This window comes from Danio aesculapii, chromosome 21 (genome assembly GCF_903798145.1).
Source record: "Danio aesculapii chromosome 21, fDanAes4.1, whole genome shotgun sequence".
Lineage (NCBI taxonomy): Eukaryota > Metazoa > Chordata > Actinopteri > Cypriniformes > Danionidae > Danio > Danio aesculapii.
This window is the reverse complement of record NC_079455.1, coordinates 29608523-29621570: the sequence shown is the minus strand read 5'-3', so window position 1 is coordinate 29621570 and position 13048 is coordinate 29608523. Positions and strand designations below refer to the sequence as shown.

General features: G+C 32.1%; 1 protein-coding gene across 1 annotated transcript; it reads left to right on the top strand.

Moving 5' to 3' along the window:
* Window positions 1–1457: 1457 nt before the first annotated feature.
* On the top strand, window positions 1458–11331 carry p2rx4a (purinergic receptor P2X, ligand-gated ion channel, 4a). Its single transcript, XM_056447013.1, has 12 exons — window positions 1458–1761; window positions 1836–1983; window positions 5395–5466; window positions 5718–5790; window positions 5877–5973; window positions 8017–8097; window positions 8186–8327; window positions 8829–8965; window positions 9055–9148; window positions 9866–9931; window positions 10063–10158; window positions 11177–11331. The coding sequence occupies exons 1-12, from the start codon at window positions 1619–1621 to the stop codon at window positions 11195–11197; spliced, it is 1170 nt and encodes a 389-aa protein (XP_056302988.1). The 5' UTR covers window positions 1458–1618; the 3' UTR covers window positions 11198–11331.
* Window positions 11332–13048: the final 1717 nt, after the last annotated feature.

Below are 13048 nucleotides of genomic sequence, written 5' to 3'. Positions count from 1 at the left end.
ATAACCACCCCAATCAACTGCTAGAGAAGCAGGTGCTGTATAGGTTCTATATTGCAGCTAAATTGGTTCTCTTATGAACTGAAAAACCCTTTAGAGCAGTGATCTCAAACTCAATTCCTGGAGGACCGCAGCTTTGCACAGTTTAGCTCCAACCATCTTCATTTCACACCTGCTCAATAGTCTCTAGTAGTCTTGAACACCTTGATTAGTTGCATCAGCTGTTTGATTAGGGTTGGAGCAAAACTGTGCAGAGCTGCAGCCCTCCAGGAATCCAGTTTGAGGGCTATGCTTTAGAGTTTGCAATTACAAATTTAATGAATTATGATTTCATATATTAGAGCATGAAATTAAAAAGACATCCTCAAAATTGAAAAATAAAATCAGCTTGCATATTCAGAATTATACAGAATGCCAATGAATTCACATGGCCCTATTGTGGATACTGAAAACTAAACATATAGTGCACAATAGATTTATTCTGTAATTGAATATTAAGGTGATTTTTCAGAGAGAATTAATGGATAAAGTTATGCATAATTTGTAATCATAATTCTCCAAATAGGCTATTCTATTTTTACTTATGAGCAAACTGTAGCCTAATCTAACAAATCTGTCGTAATTATTATATTTCCAGCGGTTGGAGGCCAGTGGTTAATGTCTATTAAATCATTGCTTGGTCACACTTTAAATATGCCGAATACAGCTGTTATGAGACATTCTACAAGAAACGTACATTTTCACTTATAAAAAAATGGGACAGGGCTTGACTTAAGCTTGTCGTCCTCAAAATAATCATACAAAACAAGGATAAAATCATGCAATTCAATGATAGAATGTATTCTTGATCACTGTCAGCTTCTCCACCATCAAATGAGTCAGCCTTAAAGCTGTTTTGGATGGAATACTTTTTTATTCACTGTATTTATGTTTTCACTTCAGGGACAGACCATGTAGCCAACGTTTCTACGTAGAATATCCCTTATAGATAAAATAATAATAATAAATAAATATATATATATATATATATATATATATATATATATATATATATATATATATATATATATATATATATATATATATATATATATATATATATATATATAATCAATTCCTTTGCAGAACAACTCACAAAAATCAACCATCCATCCATTTTAGACATTTTTGGGATGGAATACTTTTTTATTCACTGTATTTATGTTTTCACTTCAGGGACAGACCATGTAGCCAACGTTTCTACGTAGAATATCCCTTATAGATAAAATAATAATAATAAATAAATATATATATATATATATATATATATATATATATATATATATATATATATATATATATATATATATATATATATATATATATATATAATAAACACAGAAATCGGTGACAAACCCTATTACCGGATCAACCAGTTCTTTATAAGTTTGCTTTTCAGTAGCAGACATGATCGTATCTCCACTTGAGACACCGTCGAGCGGGAAGTGTGTTATCTTGAACCGCAGTGTGGCGTTGCTGTGAGTTAATAACCTACCGAACTTGTGACTATGAGTGAACAGAAAGGGAAATAAACCGGCGGATAAACTGGAAGTGATTTAGATGTTTCAGTCGGCCGTTCACAATGAGCGAAAGTGTTGGTTGCTGTGATTCAGTGAGTCGGTGTTTTTTCGACTACTACACGTCTAAAATACTGATCATCAGGAGTAAGAAAGTGGGGACACTGAATCGTTTCACTCAAGCTTTAGTCATAGCCTATGTCATCGGGTAAGTTTTTCGCTTGATAAATACATAAAAAGCACAGTTTACATTTCTATTGTGACTTCTTTATTTGCATACAGGTATGTGTGTGTTTACAACAAAGGCTACCAAGACACAGACACCGTCCTCAGCTCAGTCACGACCAAAGTGAAAGGAATTGCTTTAACAAACACCAGTGAACTGGGCGAAAGGATCTGGGATGTGGCTGATTACATTATTCCACCTCAGGTAGTTCGCCGATTAGATGAAGAGGAGGTACAGGATAGACTATTTAAGTGACCACAGACCACTCACTGGTGCCACTATGAAAGTTTAATGGAGTGTGGATAATTTGCACCTGCATGCTGATAATCCTTTATGTTCACTTTGCTTACTCGAGTTCTGTGTGTAGTACTTATTAATACACAAGCTTATTTCTATTGTGGTGGTCAATTTGAACAGTGACTCCTGGGTAGTAAAGGTGTGGCTGGAGCTTTGAAATCTGGTTGAAACCAGTGGATTTCAACCTTTATACCTTTAGCTTACACTATAAAAAATAATGGTTAGATATGGCATTGATGGTTTCATGATAAACGTTTAAACTTTCAATTTAAAATGTTTGTAATGATTATGATTTTATTCTTTGTACATTCTTCAGAATAAAGGTGCCAGTAAAAAAACAAAGGGGAGAGCGGGGCACACAGTAACACTTTCTGGTTTTGGTCAAATAAAGAACACAGTAATGGGGCTAGAAAAAAAAAACATATATTTTACCAACAACGCACAAGCCTCTCCTACAAATGAGCACTGGTTGTATGATCGCCAAACCAATGGTTTCTGTGCAGTATTGCCAAAAGTGCCAGGAGTAAAAATGTTACTGTTTACCCCACATGCTGGGCAAGTTGTAACAGACAGAGGGTTATATTAGTATATATTTATAGTAGACTTATTTGCATTATTATCCATAATTATACAATGCATTTATTTGCATTATTAGCAATAAAAAAAATTTCCTATTAAAAAATATTTTCTTATAAAAAACTTTTATTATTAAAAAAATTCTAAACATTACACTCAAAATTAAAAAAAATATTTTGTTTGTTTAATTGTCCAACAGTGTGTGGGTTATTTGCAACACCCTGTTACAACTAACCCCACTGTGTCGTGTTTTCCCCAAAACTGGCTAGCAGTCACTGTGCATCTTTCAAAATTCCATCTTTTAGCCTAAAAGACAGTAATCACAACAATATAAGATTTCATGTACATGCGTTAACAGATTTTTTAAAAATAAAAAAATAAGTAAAAAATACTTTTATGCTGCAAAATAGTTTTTTTCCTGTGTTTCTCATCCAAATTTCACCAAACTTTTTCAATAATTGGCAGGAAGACATCTGGAAGAAGCATGCCATGGTTAACCCTGGGAAAATACTTTAAAACTTGGTGTTACATTTTACTCTGCGTTACTTTGTGCCTCCCCTACACTATCAAAAACAAAGGTTAGCTAGTTTCGGCATTGATGGTTCTATGATAGACGTTTAAACTTTCGATTTAATTTGTTGTCTGTTATGATTATTATAATATTCTTCATACACTCTTCAGCATAAAGGTGCCAGTAAAAAACATATTCACTGTGATGCCTTAAAGGAACATTTTATTTCTTCAAATGTTGTTTTTCATAATCTAATTAACCGTTTGTGTAATGAAAAGTATCCATTGATGTTAAAGGAAGCATCTATCAATAAAGGTTTAATTTTAAGAGTTCACTAAGAAATAATATTTGATTAAAGGGATAGTTCACCCCAAAATTCTGTCATTTCAATTTCAAATTTTACTTGACAAATTTCATTTACTCTCCTTTCACTTGTCACAAATCAAAACATGTTTCTGTTGAACACAAAATAAGTTATTTTAAAGAAAGCGGGAAAGCTGTAACCATAGTGTTTGTTTTGACTCTGGACGAGTAGTTTCAGGTTTTCAGCTTTCTTCGAAATGTCTTATTTTGTTCACCAGAATAAAGAAGTGTTTCAGGGTGAATAAACAGTGAGTTTTTTTGTGAATAAAGTTTCTTTAGATTGCAAACATTTTCACATGTTTAAGGAAAGTGGTTCTTATATGGCACCACTTATATGACAAACAGCTAAGTATCTTTATTTATAAAGAATATTGACTCGCTAATTTGCAAAACACTGAAAAAAAGATTTCTGCTAAATTGTTGCAAACTATTTGTATGTGTTTAGTTTAAAGAAACAAATTAAATTTAGTAATGTTCAACTTAATTTGTTTGTTTAAATTCAGCCCAGTTAAATTGTTCACAACCACTTACCTTAAAAATGTTTTAGTAAATCCAAGGAAGCATCTTTGAATAATTTTATCAGTGAATTTAAAGGTGCACACAATGATTTTTGCCTTTCATGCTGAAATATTACAAATGTTTTATTTTAAGCTATTTGATTTCATACTGAGCCATAGAAACCAGGATAATTAAACATGGTTTAAACACGATTCATTGCTTTTAAGTAGCCAAATTTCACATTGTTTTTTTTTTTAAGTTTGAAAATTATTATTATTATTATATATATATATATATATATATATATATATATATATATATATATATATATTATATTATATTATATTATATATATATATATATATATATATATATATATATATATATATATATATATATATATATATTACAAAAAATTTTATTTGAAGGGAGACTACTGTATGTCTGTGGTTATACTTCTTGCCAAATATTTAACCGCATATATCTTGTTTTGACTAGTGCAAAACCATAACATTTCCCTAAACAAATTAATTTGCCAGCAGTTGCACGCTCTAGTAAACAGTCAGGTGAGACTAAGTAGTGCTGCATTTTTTCCAAATGTTACCTGATTTTTAAATAAAAATTGAGTATTTTAATTATTAAATGTGTAATTTATTTGATATAATGTTTAAACATTTGTTCGGGAAGTGTATTTTTCTCTTCTTTTTTTTTATTTATCATCAAAACTGCACATTAAACAAGTCACTGTACTGTGTAATAGCAATTAATCGTGATTTATTTGGATAACCCTTTAACAGGTATAATAACCACCAAGCTGACCTTTTATTTATATGTTATCATTATTATTTTAATTGCTTATTACTATTTATTAGAGTTGTGTCTGTACATTATTCAATCCCAGATGTGAGCCAATATATATATGTATATTCAAGAAGTGCACCTTAAAGGGTTAAAGGGAATTATAATAATTAATCATTAATAAAAAATGATACACTCAAGTGGTTCAAAACTTTTATGATTTTTTTTTTCTGTTGAACACGCAACAAGACATTCAGAAGAATGTTGAGGTAAAAGCAGCCATTTATATCTATAGTAGGATAAAATAAATGCTATGAAGGTCAATGGCTGTTTTTTCCCAACATTCTTCGGTATCAACAGCCATTTATGTCTATAAAAATGCCATGGAAGTCAATGGCTGTTGTTTTTTTTTCCAACATTTTTTGGTATATCTTCCTTTGTGTTAAACAGAAGAAAGAAACTCAAACAGGTTAGGAACAAGTGGTGGGTTTTTTTCATACTTGAGGTGAACTAAACCTTTTAAATTATAAGGATCTTTATTACCCAAAATCATGTGCTTTTGAATGTTTCAGGAGGACGGATCATTCTTTGTGCTGACCAACATGATCATCACAACAAACCAAACACAGTCCAAATGTGCAGAAGTGAGTCTTTAAGGGAAGCATAGTGTTTTTGTTTTCACCTAATATAAAGAAGTGATTAACAAATAGCTGATTTTGGTTATAAATTTAAACAACGGTAAAAGTAAGATTTGATTGTATAAAAAATTGAAATTAAATTTATTATTAAACAATTTTACTTTGAATGTTTTGCTCATATTTCAAAATAATGTAATTTAGTGTCATGCTTCTTGCATAAAAAAAAAAAAAATGTTTGTTTTGCCTCCTGTTATTAGAATCCAACTCCAGCATCCACATGCACCTCTCACAGGGACTGCAAGAGAGGCTTTAATGATGCACGTGGGGATGGTATGGCTCAGCATTTACTTTTAAATCTGTTCAACATCAAGTAGGTCATTTTAGAGGCATAACATAATGCTATTGATTTTGTTCAGGTGTTCGGACAGGCAGATGTGTCAGTTATTCTGCCTCTGTGAAGACTTGTGAGGTGCTGTCCTGGTGTCCTTTAGAAAAGATTGTCGATCCCCCAAAGTAAAAACTTAATCTTATTATTTTTCTTCTGTACATTGGAATCTGTTCTGCTTATTATTTTCAGTAACAATAGTTTATATACAGTTGAATTCAAAATTATTAGCCTTCTTGCGAATTAAAACAGTTTTGAAAAAATATTTCCCAAATTATATTTAATGGTGCAAGGAATTTTTCCCAGTATTTCTGCTAATATTTTTTTTTCTTCTGGAGAAAGTCTTGTTTTATTTCAGCTAGAATAAAAATAGTTTTTATTTAAAAAAAAAAAAAAATTTTTTAGCCCCTTAAGCAATATATATATATATATATATATATATATATATATATATATATATATATATATATATATATATATATATATATATATATATATATATATATATATATATATATTTTTTTTTTTTTTTTTAAATGTCTACAGAACAAACAACTGTTATACAATGACTTGCCTAATAACCCCAACTTGGATAATTAACCTAGTTAAGTTTTTAAATTTCACTTTAAGATGAATACTAGTATCTTGAAAAATATCTAGTCAAATATTATTTACTGTCATCGTGGCAAAGACAAAAGAAATCAATTATTAGAAATGAGTTATTAAAACTATTATGTTTAGAAATGTGTTGAAAAATTTTCTCTCCATTCAACTGAAATTGGGGGGGAAAATAAACAGGGGGGCTAATAATTAAGGAGGGCTAATAATTCTGACTTCAACTATATATCATACAATCTTCATTCATTCATTAATTTTCTTTTCGGCCTAGTCCCTTTATTGTTGCCACAGCGGAATGAACCGCCAACTAATCCAGCATATGTTTTACGCAGTCTTGCAATCTTTTCAGGCTTATTTATAACAAAAATAAGTTGGTTGCAAAGACTTGATTTAAGGATAACAGGGACACTAATTAATTATAATATACTACGTTAGTACTTTCCTACTATATCATTCAAACTACTAGGTTTTACCTATTTGTTGGTTATACATTTTAATGATTTGCAATGCTTGCGCTTGATATAACAATATAAAAATAATATAAATAGTTTTAAAAAGTATGCTGTTTTAGATTTGCAAAATACGCTGCTCACAAATCTCTCTTTTAAATTCATGTTTTTAATAAGAAGCTATACAATGTGATATTTGTGCATATTCATTATATTAGTCAGCACTGAAGCCAAATCTAGAGCTTATCTAACAAAATAACTTATGATAACGGTCCAAAATCGAGTACACCCAAATGTATATGTTATAGAAAAATATTAAACACAAATTTTAAAAAGAGGAAAAATCAAGGGAAGCAAAAAAATTGAAAGATTTAGTTGAAATTTTGTAGGTGCAATTTTTCTGCAATATTTTGCTTGAATTTAACTGTATTATCTTTAAATTTCTAAATATGTTTGGTGACTAAATATTATTTTAATAAATATATCTGTTTAATAAATCTGTTTTGTTTAAATGCACAAAATACATTGCCTATATTCACTGAGAAATGGATAAAAATATACATTTTTAAAATGGGGTGTAATCAATTATGCTGAGCACTGTAAGTCTGTTATGCTGAATTGGAACATTTTACATTTTAACTTTTTTTTTTCTCTACACAAGGTGTTTAAAACATTAATATAAACACTTTAGATGCATTCAGAGTGATTAGAGAGGTTACCCAAATATTTAGTAGTAGTTTAGGATTTTCTTTTATCTGTTGAGCACAGAAAAAGATATATTGATGAAAGCTGAAAAACAATGACATCCATAGTAGGATAAACAAATAATGTGAAAGTCAATGGTTACAGTTTCTGGCTTTCTTCAGAATATCTTCTTTTGTGTTCCACATAAGACAGTCAGTCAAACAGGTTTTGAACGAGTGAAGGCTCAGTAAATGATGACAGAATTTTCAGTTTTGGGTGAACTATCCCTTTAATATTCTATGTACTGTAAATAAAATCACATTACAAATTTAATTGAAAATCTGCCATATATCTTTGACCTATACTGTATTTATTTAATTGTGACTAATGTTTTTATGTTCTAAAATTTTTATACCTCAGCCCACCACTTCTTGCAGATGCTGAAAACTTCACTGTGCTCATAAAGAATAATATTCGTTATCCCAAATTTAACTTCAACAAGTAAGCTTTTCAAATGCTTTTCTTATTTATTAATGAATTATCTGCCAGCATAATACCTGAATGCAATATTCTCCTTGCATCCTTACAGAAGGAACATCTTACCAAATATAAACAGCTCCTACTTGACACATTGTGTGTTCAGCCGTAAAACAGATCCCGACTGTCCAATCTTCAGACTTGGAGACATTGTTGGAGAAGCTGAAGAGGATTTTCAGATCATGGCTGTCCATGTAAGAGCGTATCTGACATTCAAGAATGAAAGAGGCTTAGTACTCTTATTATAAAAGGCTTTTAAGGGGTTAGTTCACCCAAAAATGAAAGTTTTGCTGTTAATTATTCACCCTCGTGTTGTTCCAATTTCCTGAGACCCCTCAAATGAAGATATTTTGCATCCGAGAGCACTCTGACCATACATAAACAGCAATAATCATGAGATGTTCAAAGTTTGAAGACAAAATTAGTCATTTTTTGCAGTTTTTTTTTGGTGCACAAAAGTGTTCTTTGAGCTTCATATGGTTACACTTAATCCACTGAAGTCACATTGAATGGTTTGACAATGTTTGACGTTGGACCCTTGCTGTCTATGGAGGAGGAGAGAGCTCCAGGATTTCATTTAAAATAACCTAATTTGTGTTCAGAGTGATTAATAACTGATTTGTTATGTTTGCATGAACTAATCCTTTAATTGTATCTACTGGTTTTCTTTTATGCACTATTTCCCTTCTGTTTAGGGTGGAGTGATGGGAGTTCAGATCCGGTGGGATTGTGATCTTGATATGCCACAGAGCTGGTGTGTACCTCGCTACACTTTCCGCAGACTAGACAACAAAGACCCAGATAATAATGTGGCTCCAGGGTATAACTTTAGGTAAGATGTGATTGGAGTTAGTATAATTAGATCCTCAGAGAAAACATAGTTGCATTAAAATGAGGCATGGTGTGCTGAAATCTCTACAGATTTGCTAAATATTACAAGAACAGTGATGGCACTGAGACCAGAACACTTATCAAGGGTTATGGTATTCGCTTTGATGTCATGGTATTTGGCCAGGTGAGACACCTTTGATAATTCTAAAGGGCCCGATATACTCACAGTTTTTTTAATAAGACGTACAAAAAAGCTGGCTTACCACCGAGCAATTTTGTGTTTTAAAGACATCTAATAGACATTTAAATATAAACATGTGGCTAAAAAAGGGAGTGAAAATCTAATAGACGTCTAATAATAGTGCAAAAGTAGACTAGTCATCATTAACAGACTTCATATGTCTAGTCATTCATTCCTGTGTATTTGGACTACTGCTAGACGTCTATTGGATTTTCACTGAAAGCCCAAATTGGTTTGCCTTAATGTATAATTTTCGGAAGTCGGAGGTTCATTTCGCTGTGGCGACCCCTGATGAATAAAGGGATGAACAAAGGATATCATTATTGGGATAGGACTCTAGAAACAAACTTTGTTTTGATCGGTTTCAATTTTGAATGTTGTCACATTAGTTTGTTCTCGACTTCACTCTTAGTATATCAGGGCCTAAAGGGATAGTGACCCAAATATGAAAGTTGACTCCCCATGTACTCGCTCTCAAGTGGTTCCAAACCTTTATGAGTTGATTTTTTCTGTTAAACTAAAAGAAGATATTTTGAAAAATGTTGGTAAGTTGTAGCCATTGACTGCATTCTTCAGAATATCTCATTTTGAGTTCAACAGAAGAAATCTCAAACAGGATTGGAATTTACACATTTATTAGAACATTTATTTGCAACACAGGCTGGGAAATTCAACATCATCCCAACACTTCTGAATATCGGTGCTGGCTTGGCACTTCTAGGCCTGGTAAGCATGTCTGAACAAATTTTTAAGCACATATGAGAAAGTTTTGAAAACACAATTAATACTTGTTGAATTAATATTTCAGTTTTGTATTTCTATTGATTACTAATGATACTTTTTATGGTCTGTTTAAGGTGAACGTCATCTGTGACTGGATTGTGCTGACATTTATGAAAAGGAAGCAACATTACAAAGAGCAAAAGTATACATATGTTGATGACTTCGGACTTGTGAGTATTTCTGGCCTCACTAAGTGAGGTTTATTAATAAACTAATTTCGAGAGGATCACGTGCTTATGATTTATCACAGCCGGTCTCGTATTAAGCTAATCAGTATTGTCCAATCATATGAGCCATAAGCTACTATAAATAACCACAGTTTTCAGTCCACCTTATCTTCGTTTGGAAGAAACCCCCCTTCCTCCCCATTCTCCTCCTTAACCTTAGATCGGGCGGCACGGAGGCCCAGTGGTTAGCACTGTTAGCCCCACAGCAAGAACACTGCCAACCCTGGTCCTGCCAGGTCGGTAGGTGTTTCTGTGAGGAGTTTGTATGTTCTCCCCGTGTCCGCGTGGGTTTTCCCCGGGTTCTCCGGTTTCCTCCCATCCAAAAAATATACATCATGCATAACAATGAAACATTTGTCTAGCCCCTTCTTTTTTCCTCACGTGTTCCCTTAGCTACTGCAGACGGGGAGTTCTGAGATCCACCGAGCTCAGGCTCCCCTCTCGCTCTGCAAACGGGAGGAAGCCCCGGGCTTGAGGATCCCTTGAGCTCGGGGCTCTCTCCCGGGACAGCATGCCAAACAAGCTATTGATGAATCATCAGCTAAGTGTGAACTCTTGAAACATCCAAATGCTTAATAACTGTTAAAATCATCTTAGTTAAAGGGATGGTTCACCCAAAAAATAAAAATTGTCTCATCATTTACTCGCCCTCCACTTATTTCTAACCTGTTTGAGTTGCTTCTGTTGAACATTAAGGAAGATATACTGTAGAACGCTGAAAAAACAGCCATTGACTTCCATAGTATTTTAGTTTTTACTATGGATGTCAATAGCTCAATATTCTTCAGAATAGCTTGTTCAGAGTTCAGCAGATGAAGGAAATTCAGAAATGTTTACAACCGCTTGAGTGTGATGAAATGATGGGGGGATTTTCATTTTTGGGGGATGAACTATCAGTTTACCCTTCTATAATTGCTTATTGAAATGAACTTTTGTCTCAGAAATTTTTTTGGTTTTTTAGTTACAAAATGAAGACGAATAGAAGATCTTCAGGCTACAGATTCAACCTGTATTCAGTGCTGATTTCATCAGAAATTGTATGTAATTGTCAGGATTTAATAATCCAGTTACATATGGGGGACCAGTTAAATGAATTAAAAGTACATTTGGATGAAATTGTCAGTGTGATGGACTTCATTTAGATCTCATTTTAGTTCTCGTTTGATTACAAAATGTGGAAAAACTACTTTTTTAAAGAAAGCGTGAATATCTCTGAAGACAAAAACATAATTGCTGTACAAATATTTTTGCTCAGCCCTTTAAAAAAGTGGAATCAATAGCTTACATTTTGTAATGGTTGTAATGGAAATTACATTGGTTTTAATGGAAACCATATTGGCCTTGTGGGTCTCCATTGGTAATTTATCAACAACCTATTTAAAATAATAAATCTTAATGGAATATACCCCAAAACAAATACGAAAGTATTAAAATGTACTGGTTTTCATGGTTTAACTTCATGCTTTTAATTTAGAGCGGAAACTATTAGCATATTGTAATATTTGTTTATTTATTTTTCAAAAATCGAAAGCACACACAGAAATCTCATATGGATGCTTGTTTACCATGTGATATACTATGCACATTTTTATATAATATATATTTAAAGTCTAAATGCTGTCGAGTTTGGCTTTTTTAATAGTTTTCTTATTAACTCTGGTGGAACATAGATTAGATTAGTGTTAGTATAAATGTTCAAACCAATTAAACTCAGTAACAATTAAATAAGTGTATCTAATATATTTAGAATTTTATGTGCTATATTTAAAAAAAAATTACAATTAACTGAGGCCCCCTAGGCAAAAGCAAGAAAGTCGCTGGTTCAAGCCCTGCCTGGGTCGGTTGGCATTTCTGTGTGGAGTTTGCAGCTTGAAGGGCTTCTGTTGCATAAAACATATGCTGGATAAGTTGGCGGTTCATTCCGCTGTGGCGACCCCGCTGAACAAATTGACTAAGCTGAAAAAAAATGAATGAATGATTGAATAAATGTATCTGAAGACAAAAACATATTCACAGTAGAAATATTTTTGCTCAGCTCAGCTGAAAAAAAATTGTAGAAGTTATCGCATATGTTTTGTATCAGTTGTAATGGAAATTATTATTATTATTATATATATATATATATATATATATATATATATATATATATATATATATATATATATATATATATATATATATATATATATATATATATATATATATATATATATAAATAAATAAATAAAAATTTCACCTGAAATAGATAGGACAGTAGAGTATAGACGGGAAAGTGGGAGAGCAGAGAGAGGGCAAGGACGCGGTATAGGACCTCAAGGTGGGAATCGCACTCGAGTCGCCATGACCATGTGTCATCGCTGTAACCACTACTGTTAATGGAAACCGTATTGGTCCTGAGGGTCGCTACTGGTAATTTGTTATTGTTCAAAAATAAATAATTCCAAATGGAATATACCCAAAAAACACATAAGAACCCATTAACATAAATGGGTTTTGATGGTTAAATATTTTGTGTTTTATAGCATTTATAGTGAACATAAAACAATTAAGTTGTCCACCAAAAAATTTTAAATTGTGTTGTTTTAAAATTATTTTAAATAGGTAGTTTCAACGAGCAGAGTGTCTAATATAATTTGTGTTTTATTTACTATATAGGGTGACCGTGATTCAAAAAGAATACCACAACTTTGAAAATCTGTAATCAAAGAAACATGATGACAACAGCGCTCCTAGCGACCAACTGAGCAACCAAATGAAACCTCTCAGCTTCCTTAAATCGACGACAGAAAGAGCTTAGCTCTCCTTTTCTTCATTGCAGAGTTCTTGATTTTCA